The sequence below is a fragment of the Gopherus evgoodei genome, chromosome 9 (assembly GCF_007399415.2).
Source record: "Gopherus evgoodei ecotype Sinaloan lineage chromosome 9, rGopEvg1_v1.p, whole genome shotgun sequence".
NCBI classification, from domain to species: Eukaryota; Metazoa; Chordata; order Testudines; family Testudinidae; genus Gopherus; species Gopherus evgoodei.
In genome coordinates this window covers 29,483,143-29,505,480 of record NC_044330.1, presented here as the reverse complement: position 1 = coordinate 29,505,480, position 22,338 = coordinate 29,483,143, and the positions used below count along the sequence as shown (strand labels likewise).

The 22,338-nt window shown below is 40.1% G+C and overlaps 1 protein-coding gene across 3 annotated transcripts in view; it reads left to right on the top strand.

Annotated features, from left to right (window-relative positions):
* LOC115657462 (carboxypeptidase B-like) overlaps positions 1-22,047 on the top strand; it is a 122,423-nt gene extending 100,376 nt beyond the window's left edge. For all 3 annotated transcript variants that reach the window (XM_030575351.1, XM_030575352.1, XM_030575350.1), the window contains exons 3-11: positions 969-1,093; positions 5,083-5,182; positions 5,276-5,377; positions 6,224-6,325; positions 9,212-9,322; positions 9,414-9,504; positions 10,207-10,409; positions 19,657-19,741; positions 21,315-22,047. In XM_030575351.1, coding sequence (XP_030431211.1) covers positions 969-1,093; positions 5,083-5,182; positions 5,276-5,377; positions 6,224-6,325; positions 9,212-9,322; positions 9,414-9,504; positions 10,207-10,409; positions 19,657-19,741; positions 21,315-21,502 — 1,107 coding nt within the window. In that variant the 3' untranslated portion in view covers positions 21,503-22,047. The remainder of the gene's footprint in view (positions 1-968; positions 1,094-5,082; positions 5,183-5,275; positions 5,378-6,223; positions 6,326-9,211; positions 9,323-9,413; positions 9,505-10,206; positions 10,410-19,656; positions 19,742-21,314) is intronic.
* Positions 22,048-22,338: the final 291 nt, after the last annotated feature.

The following is a 22,338-nucleotide window of genomic DNA, read 5'->3' as shown; positions in this document are numbered from 1 at the left end:
TTTTAAATCTTCCCTCATAGGTCATGTTTTCTAGACCTTTAATCATATTTGTTGCTCTTCTCTGGACTTTCTCCAGTTTGTCCACATCTTTCCTGAAATGTGGCACTCAGAACTGGACACGTTACTTCAGCTGAAGCCTAATCAGTGCAGAGTAGAGCAGAAGAATTAGTTCTTGTGTCTTGCTTACAACACTTCTGCTAATACATCCCAGAATGAAGTTTGCTTTTTTTGCAATAGTGTTACACTGTTGACGCATATTTAGCTTGTGATCCACTGTGACCACCAGGTCCCTTTCCACAGTACTCCTTCCTAAGCAGTCATTTTCCATTTTAATAATTATTAATTCATTATTGATGATAATTATTCATTGGAACAACTTACTTAGAGACATGGTGGATTTTCTACACTTGCGTCTTGAAATCAGGACTGGATATCCTTCTCAAAGATGTGCTATACCTCAAACAGGACTTATGGTCTTGCTGGAGAACTTACTGGAAAAAAGTCTGTGGCCTGTGTTATGCAGGAGATCTCACTTGATGATCATAATCATCTCTTTTGTTCTTAAAAATATATGAAAGATGATATTTCTAATTTACTTACTCAGATGGACATACACATTTGTCCAGAAGTTGTCTTTGAACCTGCATGCTCATCTCCTAACTTAGGCCTCCAGCTCTTAAACATATGCTTAAGTACTTTGCTGAACTGAAATTTTGGAAAGCTGTCGCTGCCATCTGAGCAAAACTACATCTCACAATGTGTGAACTACATGCCCGAATACAATCATTGTAGTTAATTTTCCATGTGATTTTATGTTTAATTTTGGAAAACTTAGGTAGATCAATGGAATATAGCCCTGGTGCTGTCTTGAGTTAATGAAGTTACCATATTATTACTATCAAGCCAGAGATACCAACCTAACAATCACAATCACATATGTATATATTTTCATCTGTTCCACTTTTCAGATTGATTTCTGGAATCCAGAGACCATCACACAAGTAAAACCAGAAATGAGAGTTGATTTCCGAGTTGAAGCAGACAAGTCCTCTGATGTTGAGAGTCTCCTGGAGCAGAGTGGAGTGGAATATGAGTGTGTTTTTTTCTTATTTGATATTTTGAATATAAGAAGGGTAAATACTGAGAAAATTTACCCAGCCAACCCTCCCATAACAGAAAGGCCTTCCCATAACAACCCTCCTACAACAGACAGGCATAACTGTTAGTTAATATATTTATTATTAATTATTATTATTATTACTGTCGCCCCTAGAGGCTGCAATTAGGATTAGGGTCATGGGTGGTGGATATCAAAGGCTGGGGGGATGCTGAGCCTCCCCAAACACAGCCCTACATGGCCCCGCTCACGCTCTGCCCCCAGACTCCCTCCTGCTTCCCAGCACTCTGCTATGGACAGCTCTTCCCCTGTGGCTGGGGCTCTGTGCTGGGATTTATGGACATCGGCCTGTGGCCAGGGACTCCGCCTGGCGCTCCGGGGCTGAGGGCCACGTCACCCGCCTGCCCAGCACTCTGGGACTGGGGATGCTGGGGGCTTTGATGCCCACTCACCTGGTGCCCTGGGAATGGGGGGCATGCTGCCCACCTGGCACTTCAGATGGGGAGTCCTGCACTGCCTGCTCTCCCAGTGCTTTGCAGCTGGAGGCACTCGGGTGGCCTGGGACTGGGGCCGGGGGATGAGCTGGCAGCCGCAGCATGGTTGGGGATGCTGGGCTCCGGCGGCAGGGGTGGAGCCCCGGGAAGAAGGGGCAGGCTGGCTTCCTCAAGCCAGGGGCTCACCCACTGCCCATTATAGGTAGACTCTGTAAAACATATAGTAAGAGATTTGAAGGATTTACAGTATAAAAAGTCAAAATAGACAAAAGGCAGGAAAAGACAGAGGCCCAGCAAATTGAAATGAATTGCCAAAGGCCTCACAGCAGTTCAGTGAGACTGGAAGAGGTTTCCTCACACAAACAATGTTTTCATTTATTTTTAAGTATCATCATAAAACTAGAAAACCTAGATTTCACAGACCCATCTGTTTACAAAATAATCCCATTGCGCTTTCTGAAACAATCTGTCCAATACAACACCTTGAGCAACGTGATTTACTTACAACAAAGAATATTGAATCAACTCATTTATTTATTATTGAATGGCTGCAGAGCTTTGTGGCATGAGAGCTTGTCTCTTTCACCAAAAGACTACATCTGAAGAAGTGGGTATTCACCCACGAAAGTTCATGCTCCAAAACGTCTGTTAGTCTATAAGGTGCCACAGGATTCTTTGCTGCTTTTACAGATCCAGACTAACATGGCTACCCTCTGATACTTGTCACCAAAAGACGTTGCCCAATAACAGATATTACCTCACCCACCTTGTCTCTGCATTAAACAATGTCTCTGATGGTTAGAAATTCAGCAAATTAGTCATCCTATTCTTATTTAATCCAGGAAAACATCTCTTGGGTGCAGTGCCTTCAGTTAACGCTTCCTCCTTCTGAGGTCACTTGGAATCTTTCCACTGACTTGAATACAAGTCAGATCAGGCCTTCGGTGGAACAGTTGCAGTATTATATACATTGTCAAGTCCTCTATTGATCTCAAGGAAGTTCCACACTTTAAATAATGCTCTAAGGAGAAGAGTAAATAATCAGTCTCTCCAAATAGGTCCTGGATCCAGTTATTGTCATGAAGTTGTAAAGGGACCATACATATAGCTTCTTACAAAGTCTTCCAATATATCTGATGAAGTACTATTCAGTCCCAGAAGCTCCTAAGAGATATCACAGCAGCACTCAAGCAGGATGGAAAAATTCTGATAGTCCTCATGCCCACACAGTGAAGGACTTGTGCTGCTAAGTCATTTAGGTGCCTTTGAACATCCCACCCGTAATTTATATTTTCAAATGACTATGCAAACACTGATCCAGGAGCAGCAGTATGTTCTGGCTCCTTTGTGCCACTCTGGGGCAGCTGCCAATAAGATTTATGGAGTATAGTTGTAGCCATGTCGGTGCCAGGACATGAGACCCCCGAGGTGGGTGAGGTAATATCTTTTATTGGACCAACTTCTGTTGGTGAGAGACAAGTTTTCTGAAGAAGAGCTCTGTGTAAGCCCGAAAGCTTGTTTCCCTCACCAACAAAAGTTGGTCCAATAAGAGATATTACCTAACCCACCTTTTCTCCCTAATAAGATTTATGGCTGACTTGTGTCACCAGAGTAGTACAAAACAGCTAGGGCATATGGATATATGTGGACCATTAATTGTATAGTGGGTAAGTGAGTATTATCTCATTTTACCAAATACAGAAACAAACACCAAGACAAGTGGCAGAGCTAGGTTAGGGTAGACAAGCTTTTGGCTCACAGCCCCATGCTCGGCTCACTAGATCAAACTCCTTCCTACTAGATCATGCAGCTCTCATTAAATTAGTCCGTTTAATCTGTTAAATCTGTGTTTTCAATCTGTTAAGAATTCATCCCTGGAGACATTTACTGGTGCTCCTTAACATATCATAGGACAAATGTATGCAAAATAACTAATGCTAATGGAACATTTACAAAAAAATTACCACTAATATTAAAGCAGAGACCTCAATAGTTATCAGAGGTAGTAACGTTATTTCATTAAAAGACATTAAAAGACCAAACGGTTTCTTTTTCAAGTCTTAAGGAAACCACAGCAGATCTATTAATGCTTCACTTGCTGCTATAATTGTATTTCTGACATATTCAGAGTAGCCCTATGAAGGAAAGACCTATATATTTTGGCAATAAAAATATAATTATAGTTCTTAAAAAGATTATTTTCAGTGCTCTTACTGCCCCCTTATAGCATAAGAATCCATTGATAGTAGGATTATCTCTTTGGCAAAGGAGTTATACTGGTATGTGCTAGAATTTCCTACAATATACATGAATTTGCACAAGTTCATGCACCTGTCTTCTGACTGCAGGGCCGTGAGGGTCGCAGGGTGTCCCTGACAAACTTCAGCAGAATGTCCTTGTGACAGCCAAAATAAATACAATTCTTTGATCTGCAGCTGCAGTGCCCTGAAATTATGTCAATGCAACCAGTTCAAGTGTTTGTTATGAAGGCTGGCGTCACACAGCAAATTGATCTCTTGCTCTTCTATCCAGATCACTTTGATCAAGATCATATTGTTTTTGCAAATTTTGACCCTCTTGCCATTCAGGGTAAGACAAGCACTGGGAAAACAAAAAGTTAGAGTAGCTGGAATAAAAGCAAACTGTCCCAACGTACTACCTGATGATAAGCCTTATCCATTAGTTTCAGTCCATGGGAAAGGTGAGTGGCAGAGATCCAGTCAGGGGCAGACAGGACTACAGTGCCTGTGTGATGTTTGTTTGTTGGATGACTGCATTCACCTCGCTGCAGCCGGCATACAACAAATATAGTAGAGCTGAGATTATTGTTCTGTCCATTGGCACTATGAGGCTGCCAAACCACACCTGAACACGGGGAGTTTGGTTTGACAGAGCAAGGGTTACCATTTTACGGATGTTTGCTCGGTGGTGCCTCTTCAATGCATTGGGATGTTACATCATCATGTTGTGACATTATGGGGCAAATGTCATTCTGTGCTATCAACTCAAGAAAGGCCCCATTCTCTAGAAGCCCGTGTCCACAAGCAAGAAAATGATGGCCGCATAAGCTCACACTGCGGTGAAGGGGAATGGGCTGCTCACAGAGGAAGAGCACTTGCTCCATGAGCTTATCCTTAGAGCATGGGGAAAAAGAAGGTTGTGAACTTCCCTGCAGCTGACCCAAAAGAGTTTGCACTGTGGAAGGTTGGGAGCAAAGAGCTGACCTGGTGGATAGGTGCTGGCCTAGAAGAGCACATCCTTGGAGCAGAACATAAGGCAAAATTAGGCTAGATGTGAATTCACCGTACATTGTGGTCAAGAATGTAGTCCCAACCCAAACACTTCATTTCAGAATCATTGTAGTTCCAAATGATAGATCAATGACATCTGCCCAATCAGATCTTTCTGGACAATTTCACCCGACTGACAAGTCTTCTTTCTATATTTGATATTGCTGTGGGTTTATTGCAGAATTCTGATCGACAACCTGAAGACGGTACTTGATGCTCAGTTTGACAGCAATGTTCGTGCTACTGGACACAATTATGAAAAATACAACAACTGGGAAACGGTAAAATCTATAAATATGCTACACTCTTCATTCATTAATTGCTTTGGAACTCGGGTTAGAGATGCCATTTAACTGAATGGTTGTATTAAACAGATAGCTGCTTGGACTGCTGACATTGCTGCTCAGAATGCAAACCTTGTCTCCCGCACTGAGATCGGGACTACATTTCAGGGACGGCCCATATACCTCCTGAAGGTGATTGTTTTTAATTTCTTTTTAACAGTCTGGTCTGTTCTCCTAACAATAATAAAATTACAATATTTATTAAGGCATCACTAACTCTGACATATATTATAAATCCTCTAGGAAATCAAAACAGATTTTGAGAGCTACTTTTATTGTGAATTTTTATCCTTTTGATTTAAGGTAAAGGGTTTATAGAGTGAAACCCATAATAAATATTTTGGAAGTTCAGACCTATCAATTTAACCACATTCCTGTGAGCAATGTAAATGATAATTTACCTTTATGTAATTGTTCACGCCATCTGTTGTTTGTAAACCCATTTACTATAAAGGGATCTATAAATGTCAGTCTATCTGGCAACAGGAAACAAACCCAATTTCTCTGTCTTCTTCAGATATTATTTTCTGTCACGTAACTCTTATGAATAAATAAGATACCAAGAAATAAATGGGGGGCTGAGAGGGAGGGGAGAAATGGAGAAACAGACAAAATTACTTACTCAAAACAACACCAGCATTCACTAGAATGTATATAGCCAACTTGGTCTTTTCAGCTAATACTACTATCATATGAAATCTACCAACACTATGTAGTAATGAATAGTCTGTGAAAATATGATCGTGTCTGCATTAATAAAAAATCAAGCAAATTAGATTGTACTATTTTAACGTGAACAACTTAATTGTCCAGAGGGGCAAGAATATACTCTGTTAGTATTAGGTTTTCAATTTAATCAAGGAATATAGCTCATACTGCTGTCAAGTTTCACCTTTAGAGTCACTAGTCTGGAGACAGAATATTAATAATTTGTACACCAAATAGGCTGTTTTTTTCATGACATTTTATTTACTATAGGTGGGGAAAAGTGGTTCAAACAAAAAAGCCATCTTTATGGATTGTGGTTTCCATGCAAGAGAGTGGATCTCCCCTGCATTCTGCCAGTGGTTTGTGAAAGAGGTTGGTAAACTCAGTAACAAAAAAGAGTTTTCGCAAAATAAATCAACTTTAGAGGAAACTGACACAGACTGTAATAAACGTGAAACAAATACAATAATATGATCTCTTGCAGTTCAGTCCTTGGCAGTTTCTAATCCAGTGCTTTCTAATTTTATTCTCTGATTTTGGATTTGGGTCAGAATAATACAACTTGGGCTCCATTCTCCCCTTGATGTGAAGCGTATACACACTGTGGGCCAGATCCTCTGGACTGGCCATTTGACACCTGAGCAGCTTGTGGAAACAAAGAGCATCAGGACGCATCATGGATGTGATGACCCCTGAGGGGGCCATTCCAACATCCAGGAATTGCTGCTATCTGGGCTGCGTCTTGTCAGTGGCCACATCCACTACACCAGGGACAAGGCTGGGCGGCAGAGGCATAGTGCAGGCTATTCTGGCTGTCCGGCAGGGGAATCCCAAGGCAACCACTCAAGTGTGCTTTGAGGTTTTAAGTATTGCTCTTTAATTTCCAATAAATTATTTAAAAGAAATGAGCTACCCATTCTCACTGTGGTAGGCATGACTAGAATCCCCTGTGCATCTATGTATAAAGAGAGCGGTGACAGACGAACAAACCAATGAATCTGCTTCATGTCTATATTATAATAACACTATAGTAACATCACAAATCCAGTCATGCTCCTGGCTCAGTTTGTGGTGTAGAAGTTTTGACACTGAATTCAATGATTCAGAATTCAGCCCTATGTGTGGTTTTAAAGAATGGGAGAAGTCAAGGTAAACTGTAGAAGGCATCTGAGTGTACATTACAGAAGTAGGATGGATGCCTGTCTTCCCAATGCTTCACATTCCTGGGTTCCTTGGAATCATTGTTTTTCTCCAAGAAAAGAAAGAGAAAAGATGGAAGCTTTTCTTCACCTAAACAGAACAAGAAGATTATGGAAATGTAATCAAAGGCTGAGAAGACAGCTCCCTAAATGTTGTATTCAAGGGGAGGAAACTAATAATGTTGGTATTATTTGCCTCAAACAGAGTTACCACTTCTTACCAATAAATATAATTTGTTACATATAATAAGAAATAACATTTTTCTGTAACAAGAAAGCATCACCTTCTAGTACCTGAGATGCACATGTGAGGTGAGGTTCACTCCATGCTGGCTTCATGAATTCTTAAATGAAATATGTTTCTATTCTCTCTCTCTCTCTCATCTCCTAACACTACATAGGTAGGGAGTGCTGGTGAACACTGTACACACAGCCTCCTCTAAACGGAAAAAGATATACTCCTCTTCAGTAGAATAATCTTTAAAAAGAAACCTCATGCTGCTTAATTCTCAAATTTTATAAAAATTCCTACATTTAAAGCTTTTAAAACAGAAGCAACAGGAGATCATAAAAATCCAAACAAAGGAAAACCAAAGCATTTGATTGGCTCATGCTAGCATAGACATAGTGGTGACGTGGCAAATCTTCCTGTCCTCTGAGAGACATCCATGTAGTTTTGCATAAGGAGCAATGGAAATTGAAAGTGACAAGTATATGGGAAAGTGATCTCTTTATCTGCCAGTAAAACTGAAGATAGTATCTGTTACTATTTTTCTTTTAGCAATTATTTTTACTACAATCATTGGGGCGGGGGGGTTATCTGAAACAGCCAATATATGAATGTACTTGACTGAAGGTGATGACTTTCTTCAGTGGTTTTGGGAAGGGAGGAAGTACTTTAACATTATGATCCTCCTTTGTTTATTTAAAAGTGCTACTAGACACAAATGTCCAAAGGCAGAAAGGAAAGGCATTAGCTGAGTTAGAGAATATGCAAAAGACAAGAAGAAGCACCAGTTCTCCCAGTAACCACAATCTGCTTTTGAACACTGTTTACCAGTCAACAAACTACAGGCCTGACTCTCAACTGCTTTGCACCCTCTGTAGTCATTCACACGTGTGCAAAGTGAGGGAAACATAAGTGCAATACATTACCAGATCAGAATGGCAGCTTTTCCATGCCCCATTTAAGCTCACTTTATACAGCTGTAAGTCTGTAAATGATCACACAAAGCACAAGGCAGTGGAGAATCAGGCCCTATAGCTTTAGTGAAGGAGTTTTGATTATGCTTCTGTGTGTTAAGGAAAGGAGTGGGGAAGATCATGTAATGTTCCATTATCTATGCTTTTGAGACTGTTTGTGATGAGAGCTTGCCAGAGTCAGAAGTGTACTTCTTGTACTGAATGTCTCAGGAGGATCCTCTCTGTACAATTCTATGGGATATTTTCTTGCAAGCAGATAAAAAGTTTTAAGATAGTGAGCTGCAGGGACGCAAGAGCCCTTACAGAATATGTGGCCAGGATCACTGAATACCTCTAAACAGGAAGTCATTCTTTGGGGAGCTGAGTCTGCCCACTGGCATGCTGATTTAGTGCATTGCTCATGATCAGTTAAGTTAGATGAATAATGCTGCTTTAAAAGAGTAGTGTGGTTCTAGCTGATATAACTTGGGATTTATTCCTTGTTCTTTCCAGTACTTAAAAATATCTCAAAGCTTCAGCCTGTCTCATGTCAGAATATGGAGTGTACAGAATCACTTTCCAGTGCTCAACTATTATCGTTAATTCTAGGGTGCTTGGGTCAGAGCCAAAACCCACTGAAGTCAGTGGAAAGACTCCCACTGACTTCAGTGGCTTTTGGATCAGGCCATTAATGAAGCAGACTGACTCAGAAGAACATACTTGCACTTTTAGATTTTCATTGGAGGACTGGTTTGCACAAAAGATTATGCATCAATTGCAAAAGACAACACACACTTGTGCTTTTAAAAATACATTTCAGAACCACCAGCAATTCCTGATTCCATGAAAACAACAGCTCTCTTTAATCTATATCTAGGCTGTTAGTACCTATGGAAGTGATACCCTTATGACACGTCTTCTCAACAACTTGGATTTCTACATCCTGCCTGTCCTTAATATTGATGGCTACGTCTACACCTGGACCAATGTATGTACACTCTTCTTTCTGAACAAGAATCTCACTAAATGGGTCAAATACTGTAACTATCCATTAGTATTCACATGCACTTCCATTTCAGTACCGCATGTGGAGGAAGACACGTTCTACAAACTCTGGCAGCAGCTGCATTGGTACCGACCCCAACAGGAATTTTAATGCTGGGTGGTGCAGTAAGTATTTCCTAATGTTTGATGAAAGTTAACATTGAAAGGTGCAGCATGTAACATATCAAAAGGATGCTTCCACAAAGATGCTTCCCTCGCTTCTAAAGTTGGTCCTTCCAGGCCTGGAGGAAGGATCATCATCAGTGTACTTTAGGGAAGCTTACACCAGTGTTGTGCATGCTACACCTGTTCCTTAGGATGAACAGAAGACTTCAGGGCTGTCAGTCTGGAAGTTTCTGTGTGCACTGAATTCATACTGGGGGAAAGCATTGTACTGAAGCAAGAAAAGTGACAGTCACTAGACTTCCACACTAATTCCCAGGAGTGCCCGGTGTTATGCAGCAGACATTCAAGGAAAGGTCCCTAATAAAGCACTGCAGCTCAACAGAATTGTTCACTTCTCATACATTAATTCACTTACATAATAGGATGGCTTACTTCAGTAATGTATGAAATGGTTTTATTCCTCCAAATATAGTAGCTGTGAAAGAAAAAAAAAGTATTTGCAGAATGCTATGACACATTGCCTAAAAGTGTGTGATCACATAATAAATATTCTGTTTCCATGTATAGTATATGCTCCAGGGGACTAACTTATGGTTGCCTAAAGAGTCTTAACTATAACTTCGGTGACAGTAAATCACCATCTTTATGGTCCATTAACATAATTCTGTTTCATTAAATACAAACATTCGCCCTTCTCTGCAGGTGCTGGTGCCTCGAAAAGACCATGCGATGACACTTATTGCGGCAGCGCCCCCGAGTCTGAAAAAGAGACCAAGGCTCTGGCTGACTTTATTCGTAAAAATCTCTCCACTATCAAGGCATACTTGACTATTCACTCCTATTCCCAGATGCTGCTGTTTCCTTATTCTTATACTTACTCCGTTCCAGAGAACTATGCAGAGCTGGTAAGTAGAACACAAATATTGTATCTCTTTGTAATTTTGGTGTACTGGGGAGAATATGCAAATTTCATCATTTGCTCTTTAGGTCAGGTTAATTTCAGAGGTTTTCTTACACATCTGGAGAAAATCTGGACCATAAGCTTTTTAAAGTACATTGGTCTTTTATAGCAAGAGACCTCGAAGAGGGTTTAGGCATGAGATAAACTCAAGAATCCCTGATACATCTCCATTATATAAGGGTTGGATTTGTCTACAAGGCTGTGTTTGTCTGCAAATAATGTCATATTTAGAGATGTAAATTGTATAGCACTGCCTCCACTTTATTCAATGGGTTACAGTGTATCCGGCTGCAATACTTTACATACAAACATCATGCTCTGTTGGCCAGATTCACAGCTTGTGTAAATTGGCATAGCTGTATGGCTTCAATAGAATTAGAATGATTTAAACCAGCTGGGGATATGCCCTGAAACATCATTATTTAATGAAGTTTAGGGCCACACCCAAGCCCTACAGCTTTTGAAGTCTGATAAAGGCAATTTAGTAAGTGAATTATTTATCCTTTAAAAAAAGATTTAAAAAATTATAAATAATAAAATGACTTCAGTTCTCTGGAATATTAGCAATTAAAAGTTGTTGGCATGAAAAGCAACACAACAAACAAAACAAACAAAACAAAACAAAACACCATCTTGATCCTCTCTCTTCCCTTTAAGCTGCCAGAAGTCTAAAGCAATAGCATTAAGTTGGCCTTACTGGTGCAGAACTATGACAGATTTATGAGGGCTCCCATATGGATCTATCATAATTCTGAAGCAGAAAGGAAGAGTATGGCCAACTTAATAGTTTTCCTTGGACTTTTGGCAGCTTAAATGGAAAGGAGCGCATTAAGATGGGGGGGGAGGGGTGTTTTGTTTATTATATTACTTTACATGCCAGAGAGTTTTAATTGTAAATATTCCAGTCATTTCTTACATCTTTTTTGTTTGCCTTTGATTTTTACTAAATATTTCAAATTTCACACATTAGAGCTCAGTCTAAATAAATAATATAAACTCCTGAACTGCTTCTTTGTCAAGCTCACAGTTTCCCCCATATGCTAGAAATTTGCATGGTCTTCCCAGTTTGCTGAGTCAAGCTCAAGTGTGATGAAACATATTGCTCCAAGTACAGCATGTTTCTAACATCATTACATTCAGATGGGAAAAGGTTCTATTGACACTCAGACACAAAAAATACAGTAAAATTTAACTTTAAAAAAAAATAGACAAAACATTAACAAAAAAAATCCTGAATGAACAATTTTCATATTAACTTGCCTGTTCTACAGTATTATAGACTAGAAGAATATATAAAATCTTGAAGCTCGGCTACAATCATCCATGCCAAGGTTTTGCAATTTTATGAATAATAAAAAGCCCAAACTTTTTTTTTCTTTTGACTTAGAGATTGAGTCTTCCATTCTTCAGTATAAAAAAAGGTAATTCAGGAATGCAAAGATATCTATGTCAATAGCTATCCGTTTGATTTCACTTAATATAAGTTAGTCTTTCCATTGTAATTTTATCCCATATTTAAAATCAGCTGCCATGATCCCAGGGGGAGTTCTATTATTTTCCACTACAAAAGAGCACATCCTGTCACCACTAAAAGGCGGTGATCTGATCAACTGTCCTCATGTCCTAATTAAGGAATATATTTCCTCAATTGAAGCGCCCAACAAAAAAACAGCAAGATTCCAAGAGACACACAACTTGTACTAATATTTGACTTTACAAAAGGAGGATACTTTTAGCCAAAAACCTTGGCTTTTGAGAATGAGATCACAGTATCAACCAATCAGCACTGTCTGTAGCTGGGATATCTAAACATAAAGGGCCTGATCCAAAGCCCATTAAAATCAATGGAAAGACTCCCACTGACTTCAATGGGCTTTGGGTCAGGTCCTAATGGTGTAGCTTTCTGGATTACTTCAAACAACTAAACATGTTCACATGAACTGTCACAAAGAAATTAGGTTTTCTCTTAGCAATTCCTCCTTGGTTAAAAAATGAGACAGGAAAAAAGGGAGAAAAAAATAAAAGGACATTATATTATATACCATTTAATGTGTGTTATATCAGCAAAATTCTGCATAGATACAGACTTCAGAGAAAGGCTGAAGAACTGGCATCTAAAACTTCATATAAATTGTTCTGGCAAATAAAGGGACCATAAATCATGCTCTAACTGAAGAAGTAAAATTTAGAACTATTATCTTATCTTAGATGTTTATTTTTCCGCTGACAGATCTAATAAATTAAAGGAAGTAGAGTTGATATTTCTTATCTTTTTCAATGTGGGGTGAGATGTGTAGTTGAACAACAAAACTTCACATGCCTACTTATCATTATTAACATATTGCGCCACACTGTTTAATTCAGAAGTTAGTTTAATACTGTGGAGCTAATGTTCCATTCCAAAGTGAGGCATGAAGGAAAGGAGCAAAATCAAGTAAAATTGGACTGAAATCACCCTAAGCCTGTGGATGAGAGGAATGGAGGAGCCAACATAGCCTTCTTCCAAGCCCACTGAACCTTCCTTTGGGCACAGTCCACAGTAGGACTCTGCAGGTATTCAGGAGGCACATCAGGGTAGGTGGGTGATGCTGGAAAGCAGCCATTCACCACAACATTCTTCTCTTAGAACCAGATATATAGAAAATATCCACAAGGATGTTAATTAGCATTAATGCCACTTCACAGCTTCACTGCCTCTGAAAGAGGAGTGTAGAGAATGGGCCCATGGAAGTTAGCAAATGACAGCAGCACTCTTCATTAAGTTGTGCTTCCAGATGGGAATGGGGCAACAGGAAACAGAAACCAAAGTCAACAGTGGTGGAGATGGTTGCCACCACATCTTCTGGATGGGTTCCAGGCCATGCCCCCCGGCTCTACAATAAAGCCTTTGAAAGGATAATGTAGCTGTAACTCGATGGGGCAGATCCTTGGCCCTATTTTGTTCCCTTTGCACTGTCCTGGCAGCACAAGGAGGACAAACAGCTAACTTAATGAGCAAGATGGAACCTGCTCTTGTGTAAGGCAGTCCCTAAATGTGTAAAATGGTGCCACAGTTCTTGGTTTTCAAGGCATGACAGGGCATTCTAGAGACATTCTGGGAATTCCAGTGATCTCAGGCCTAGAGGGTCATTACAAGTTACAGCAGCCTTGATGCTACTCTAACAAATTGGGGACAAAAGTCGCCCTTCACTGCTTCCAGCATCAGGGTGGAGGAAAGTGGTTGAAGCCACGCATGTCCTCCCTGGAGCTCATGGGGTATACACGAAGGATTTTCCCATTCATGGGTTTTTTTCCCATAGGAAGGGAAACATAGCCCTGTATTAGACACAAGTCAGTTCTAAGGTCAGCATTTTCAAGCAGTGCTTGAGCGACAGTGAAAATACTGACTCTAGAACTGACTTGTGTCTAATGCTTGAACAACCAAGATAATGCCACTCAAAATAGGAAAAACTGGGTCAGCTCAGGAGTTTCACACAAGTAACAATATTCCTGTGATGTTTTCTTGGGAAAAGTATAACTGTCCTCTAAAATAGTACATTCTGTGTATTGCACCACTCCCCTCAGCTCACTCTCCACTATATCCCCAGGTGTTGCACAAAAAGAATATGTGCTTGGATCAACCAGAAAAAAATGTATCTTCCGTTTAAAGAACAAAAGCTTCCCCCAGCCTTCCATAACTGAAAAAATGGTTGGATACAGACCAATTGTCCATCCACTCTACAGCCAAGCTTCTCTTCAGCATTCTTTTAATATTTACACTTAGCTTCTCTCTCAATAAAACTCTGTGCACATTTAATCACTTTTTTCAGAAACATTTCAGGCTGTAAATTGAATTTTCTCACATTTTGGCCCATGTTGGAGGAGATTAAAATACTTTTTGCATTTGTACCTACATAAGGAACAAATATTTAATAATGGGCTCTTCAGTCTAGTAGAGAAGGTATATCAGGATGCAATGGCTGAAAGTTGAAGCTAGACAAATCCAGACATGCACAAGCAACAGAAGTCCTATATCAACAGAGATCAGGCTTTGGAGGCATGTGTGGCAGGAAGCAGGTTACCTGAACATATACTGACTACCTTACTATTCATATATTGGTTATATATTGTATTGGGGGAAATTCACCCTTCTGCACCAGCTCATGGACTCCTTAAGCCCTACTTGAGCCCTTAAAATGTGCAAAGGAGTGAATTTCAGCTATACTGCATCGGGTGGTGAATTTTTATGTCATGACTATTCACCTCTTGGTTGAAAACCAGGTCCAGTAAACTAGTTCTGGATTTTACTAGTGCTCATTTTGAAGTTATTTGTGAACGAAGTCAGCATAAGGAACTCTTAATGATCCAGGACCCAAGATTAGTTGGGCAGGTATATCTCAGTGGGGCATAATCTATGTTTTGGCCACAGGGACCAAAGTGAACTTACACTTTTTCTAGCGGCTTTCTGATTTCTTGCTTGACTTGTTACAAGTAGATGTAGGTGATCTTAATTGTGGAGAACAGTGAACAAAAGGAAATAATGAGAAAGGAAGATGGACAGGTGTAAATTATTTTTAGAGGTGACTGCAGAAGTAAAGAAGAGGACAGTGGGTTTATATATTCCTGCCTCTCACATTACCTCATACAATGATGTGTTCTGTTATCAAATTGAGCTATCTTTAGTAACAACTTCTTCATCTTGGCTCATGTAGCAATCTCGAACAGCCTCAAGGCAGATTTCCCTCAGCTTGATGCTACTGGATCAAAACACTGGCAGCATGCACATATTCCTTGGAATGTCTGTGTAGCAGTCACAAAGAGAGTATAAGAAGGGCAGTGTTATATACTGTGATATTAAAGTTCTTGCATTGGATGGACTCACTTTGGACTTTTAGTGCAACCATTTCAAAGAGAATTCAAGGGATCGCTGGATAACATGTAAGAGCATTACAGTGAGGAGAGTACAGTTTAGAGCTCCTTGTGGAAAGCTGACTTGAGACGGGCAGAGCTTAGAGGCAATAAAGAACAGGATATGGGTAGAATGACAAACAGGATTCATGGAGCCCAGTGGTTAAAGGAAGCATTGCTATCCAGCACAGATTTTTCAAGATCTTGGAGTCCTATTATGTCAATAATCCCATCAAATATCCCACTGATGTCAATGGGAGTTGCCTGTGTGCAGAAACTGCGTAATCAAGGCCCCTGGAGTGTTTTTAACCAGCATCAATTTGCAGAGACAAATCTGAGTTGAGAATATGAGAGCAAAAATGAGGAAGCTGCTCCCAAAAGATAATCTATTAACAGATAAAGGTGATTAGTCTACTATATTATCCTATTAGTACAAACCCTTAGATGCAGTAAGGAGGGAGGCCAGCATTACATGCCTTTCTTTAAAAGCTAGTGGCTGAACTGCTAAGTAACTGAACTTCAGTTAAATAAGATAACGAGATCAGGGAACATGATCCTTTTGTTACACTGAGTAACTGACATCCTGCACAAGATTAAGCAAAACATCAAATCACTAGGAACTGCAATGGAAACAAAGCTGAGAGATCAGCACAGAGAATGTTAGATTCTCCTGGAACAGGCAGTTTCTGGAAGTTCAGCAACAAGTCAGAGAATGGAAGATCATTTTTGCACCCAGTTACATGGTATAAATCCAGAGTAAGTCCTTTTACTTCAGTGATGTTACTTGGTTTTCACTAGTGTAACTAACACCAGAATTTGCCCCTATGAGTGAAAGGTTCTTGACAGAGCAGGAGCCGGTGATGGGTCTTACAAACCCCACACTCGAGAGCAAGGGGTTAAGGAGCCCAGGCTGCCCTGCCCAGCTGTACCTGCAAAGCCTGCACAAGCTGCAGGCAGAGCAGCTCAGATAGGGGGTGGGAACTACTGCCCAGGAGTTCTCGTTGCCTGAGAACTGGAAAAACAGACCTAATAAAACCTACAGAGGATAGAGATAGGTGACTGACTGTGAAGATCAGAGATTTTGTTTGTGGTTCTGTAATTTACTCTGAGCGGAAAAGGGAGACTTAGAAAGGAAGTGATCCACGGGCAGCTGCATGGCACTGCAAGATGCAGAACATACCTGCCCTGGACTGGAGAGTGTGGGCCCGGGCTCCCCTACCCACTCCCAAAAGATGGCACAAGAACAAAGCCTTTACCTCAGTGGAGAAACCTGCTGGGGAAGACCCTGACCCCCAAATCCCCATACTAAGGTGAAAACCCTGAAGCCCTTGAGAGAGCTGAAGGCCAGGACTATAACTGAAAAAGAGTGACCACCTGCTGCACCCCTGCCTGACCACTAGGCAGAACTGGTTGTGAGCATTCCCTTTTACAGAGCCCAAACCAAGAAAGCAGAAAGAGAATTCTGTAACAAACTAGATGTTCAAATTAATCTTGAGATCCAGTAGAGTCCGTAGAGAGCTAAGAGTTTTTCAAAGTTAAGGGTGGGGGGGAATCACAGCACTGCCTCCTCTTTTATCAGAGACTCTAGGCCTAGGTCTCATCTCACAAATGTTAGATACTGTTTCCACTTTTGAAAGTAATAGGCATACAGACAAGATGAGGCACATAGTGAAACCTCATTCCCGTTTCCCCGTTGTTTTAAGAATGATAATTGTTTGCCATCATTATTCCTTTTTTCTTTCTATTTTTTTTTTTACTTACATTTTCTAAATGTTCTTGCTTTGGTTGCTATAAAATGGCACTTTCATTTTGGTGCTGATGTTTTGTTTTTTCAGCCCCTTTCATACATTAAGCAGGCAATTGCGAAAGAGTGTTGCCTGGTGATCACAGGAAGAGATCAGATATCAGGACTTGTCGGTTCTGTTCCTAGCTCTGTAACCGACTTATTTTGTGGTGAAATCACACAGGCACAGTCAATTTACCATATTATAAAATAAGCCATTTATTTCCAACTCCATGTTCCAACCTGGAAAACCTGAGGGTGTCTTTCAACGGCGGAGAATTTCAGTTCTTCCTCTACAACAGTGGTGTAGTCTGGGCCACCAGCCTGTTTACAATTGCACGGCCCCAGAGGCTGCGGTTCACTGTTCCTGACCAATGGGAGTTGCAGGAAGCGGCAGCCAGGCCTGTGCCACTGGGAACTGCGGGCAGCCATGCAAATGTAAACAAATGGTCTGGCAGCCCGCCAGCGGATTACCCTGATGGGCCATGTGCGGCCTGCAGGCTGCAGGTTGCCCACCACTGCTCTACAAGCACCTTTCTTTACAGTTGCCTGGTCATTATGATAATTCTGATCCACAGTAGGGTCATCCTTTTCATAGGAACCTTTCCCAGCATATTTTTCTGATAGCTAGTCTCCTAAATTTGGCAGATACAAGTATCTGATGTTTTAAATTTGCCATTTGGCAGCTGGCTGACACTTAATGCCTCCCTCTCCCTCCCTATAGGAAATATTCCTATTTTATTTTACTTAGTTTCTTGCCACTGAGGAAATGACACACTCCCACAGACACTATATTAGCACCATGTCCCATCCACAGTACAAGGCACTGCCATGTTGTATGTTTTCTCTCTATGTTCACTATAAAAGGAAGCAAATTATAAATGTGCAACAGAATTCTTTTGTGAGGTGAACAAGAAATCTTTTATCTGCAGATCTCAGCTGCATGCACACTGATTTAAAGTCAATATAAACAAAAGGTGACTGAACAAAATTTGATACATCACTAATAGCAGATACTAGTCCCATGGACATCCATAGCAAAATTGCCATGGATTTTAATAGGAGAAGCGTCATCTCATTAAGGCAATTTTCAGAAGTGGAAGATTTAACTACTCTGATTATTAAGATTCCAAGGTGTCTCTTTGTATGTCACAACAGCACTCTTCTTCAAATGAATATATATAGAGAAGAGAGAGGCCAGAACCAAAGCCCTGCATTTAAATCCCACCCAGTCTTTGGGGAGTGTTTGAAACCTGCTCTCAGATCTAAACCTGGCTTTTGTAAAAGGTCTCCATGTAATGCGACAAACCAAAGCCCTACATACAAACTCCCAGAATTCTAGGGTGTACAAAACTCAGTTCTCAATGTGAATTTTGCACCATGAACCTGTTTTATCCCACTAGAAGCAGTTACAATCCCGTGATATAAAAAACTGCCATACCATGAATATGGCTTGTTGCTACTTTCACAGAAACAAATACCAATCTATTTTTCAAACCATTTTCAAATGCAGCTTTTGGAAAAATCATAAAAATGTACAAGAACTAAATGGAAGTCAGAATGTTTTAAAATATCCCCCCTCCTTGGGAACATAATTTATGGTGTAATCTAGAGTGGAACAAGAGAGTTGAAGAAATTCTTTTGAATACCACATGTTCAACTCTGAACTACAGAGGCGGATATGATAATCCATTGTTTGTTTGCATGCTGAACATCTGTTCTCAACTAATGATATATAGACAAATATTTACTATCTCTTAGGAATACTTTCCATAGTTTTATTACCAACATGCCATATTATGAAGAAATGGGAGAGCCACACATTCCAAAGAAAAGTCTGTAACTTTTCATAATGCAAACATTCAGAGCTGCATTTTAGTGTTGACAGACTTTATGCAACCCCCACTGAAGTCAGTGGGACTTGGATGGATCCCAATCTGCACAGGAAATGCAAACTGAAATCACTGAAGTGCTGTATAAGGCTCCAGGGTAATTCATGCACTGGGTATAGTATTGTTGACATTTGCAATCTGCATTTACAGGATCTAATTCTGATTTCACTTATACCACTTTTACTGTGTTGCTCTGGAATTATACTTGTGTAAGTGGGAAGAAAATGCTGTCCTCATCATTTCCATATATACATCCACTGTTGCCTAAACCTCACCGTCATTTTATTTCATATTTTTAGTTAATTTTCACAGATCCAAGTACACATTTCTGATAAATACAGTAATCCCTGGATCCTGTTGTGCCCTTAGTTTCCAGACTCCAGATAAATTTCATAATTAGAGCTCTGAGTACAGACCACTTATTGATATGCTACATGAACAAAGTGTTGACATTTGCAGATTGTTAGACGATGACAGCATAAACTCTGTTACTGATTCTCAAAGAGGAACAACAGTTACAAATAATTTAAAACTTCTAAAATGAGGCACTCATGAGTTAAGTCAAATGTCTGAGTAAAGCTTTAAATGTCTGGAATAACTTCTTATTCTGCAATTGTCCTTCCTTGTAGAATACCATTTCTACAGCTGCAGTTCAAGAGTTGGCTTCATTGTATGGCACAAAATATACCTTTGGTTCAGGTGCTTCAACAATCTGTAAGTATTAACCTAAATATCAGAAGCAACTGTAGTAAGAATTATTTATCTAGACAGTGGGAGAAAATTATGTATTATGACTCAAGAAAAAAACACAAGATGAGCCCTGCCCATACACACCCTACTTACCTCTCTCCTAATGGTGTAGACTGTGATATCTTTACTCTTGTTGAGTAGTACTTTTCTTCGCAAGTAGTCCCCTTTACTTCACTGTCCTGAAGGTGTGGATGCAACAGTTCCAGTTCTGCAAATGTGCGAACATGCGCCTGTAGGTTACCAATGAGATTTGCACAATAACTATGTAGCGCCCAAATATTAAGGTGATGGGCACACTAGGAATTCCTAAAACTAACAGATAAAATTAGATTAAAACATGAGCGAATTGGACTTGTTCAGCCTGTGAGTTTCTTGATTTCTGGGGCCTGCAAACCTATGCGACAATAGTATGTGAAACCTTTTTGACCAGAACTTGCCTTCATGGCTCTAGCCAGCAGATTGTCACTTTCTGTTACTGTGTGAGGATTTTAAAAATATATAATTCCAGCCTCACTCTAATCCTCTCTTGAAACCCAGCTGTTGTGTTCTGTCCTTTGTGATGTTATAAAGCTGACCTTAGGGTGACCACATGTCCCGATTTTATAGAGACAGTCCCAATTTTGGGGTCTTTTTCTTATATAGGCTCCTATTACCCCCCACTCGCTGTCCCAGTTTTTCACACTTGCTGTCTAGTCACTCTTGCTGACCTGGTGTTTCCAAACCCAGTTTTCCAGAGTTTTATAGCTCAGATGTTTTGGCTCCTAATTCCTCAGCCTACTGCCTGCTTGAAATTCAGCATTGTAGGACTTATCAATCTGAAAGCCAATTTTTTTTGTCTTAAAGATAATGGCTGCAATTGTTTGTCAATGTTTAAAAGATCTATTGAGATTTTTAAAAATGCTTTTGAGGATTTCTAGCAATTTTGAGGACCACCTATAGGATAAAATGTATTAGAACCCCATTCTCTCCTTACAAGGAACAACCAAGAGAGTATACTCTGAATTCTCTCATCAGGAGGGAAAGGAGCAGAGCTTATTTCCCAATGAAAAAGCAGAGTTCATATCCCCAGCTTTGTGGATCTCCAAAGCTCTGTGTAGATCTCAGGGAGATCCTCCAGAGACAGGAGAGTCAGTGTGATAGATCTTTGCTCCTGCAGATATCATGCTTCCAGTCCTCTCCTCAAGCAAAATATACCCCTCCCACCTCTTCTCAGGAGGAATCTCTTCTGTGAGGAGGGAGCAGCACTGCAAAATAAACCAGATTCTGTATTCTGATCAGGATTGTTTTTAGAAGGGGGACATGGTTATATTCCTCTTTTTACAGCTACAGATTTCTATTTTCAAGGTTATTAAAGTGTTTGGCAAGCTCTCTTCCATATTCTGGATGCAAACAAATGGTTCACTGACTCTCACTGCTTTTTCTTCTGCCCTTCCTATATTTCTAGTTATATGGTATAATAGTTATCAGTTATAATAAACCCCACTGATTACCAGTGACTTGTCCTTTTCTAGTCAAGTTTTCTTCTCTCCCAATGCAGATCTTGCTGCTGGTGGCTCTGATGACTGGGCTTATGATCAGGGTATCAAGTACTCCTTCACCTTTGAGCTCCGTGATACAGGCAGATATGGGTTTGCACTCCCTGAATCTCAGATAAAGCCAACCTGTGAAGAGACTCTGAAAGCTGTCAAATATATTGCCAATTATGTCCTTGACCATTTATATTAGAATGGTACTACAAAATTATTCAGGAAAACATGTTTCAAATATACTGTCCCTTCTGTTCTCTTTCCCTGATGGCTGATGATTTCTGCTTTGCAGGGTGCTGTTAGTTCTCCCTTACACTTGCGCTCTAGAGCCAATGGAAATATCTTGGGATTTTTCTATTAATCACAAATAAAAATGACAATGACTCACCTACTGTTTGAATATTGATAGAACATCTGTTACTCCAGCGACTGGATTGAATGGATGAAGAAGTCACCAGTGTCTATTCTGACTGTTTGGCCAGCTAACATGATTTTAAAAGCGCTTTAATGAAACCAAATTCAATCATGGGGCATTAACAGCAATGGAGCTGCATGATAGATCTAGGAGCAGAACCTGGATCTCTCTTACTAGGCTAATATTAATCAGAAGCTTTAATAGCAGCTAGTTCCTACGCGAAACAAGAGTGAGGGCAAATGAAAGCCCCACAACAATGGAGTTGGGGGGAAACCTAATAATGGACTATATCTAACCCATCCCTATATCAGAGGCAGGCTGAGATCAAAAATCAGATAATGAGAATGGAGGTGGGGTCCTGTCCTGAAAACTAAATGTAACAGGTTAGCATTTGAACTGAAAATTAAATATAATAAAGAAAATATGAAAAATAATAACATAGGAATGAACTGATAGACTTCATCAGTCATTACAAATTCTACACATACTTATGTAGAAAATGGTTACACTAATTACTCAGGCTTTGTTCCAACAGGTTTAAATTAGTTAAAGCAATATGGGCAGTAGTTAAGAAGTCAGTCAGATAAGTAACTCCTTTCATATGTTGTACATCATCCATC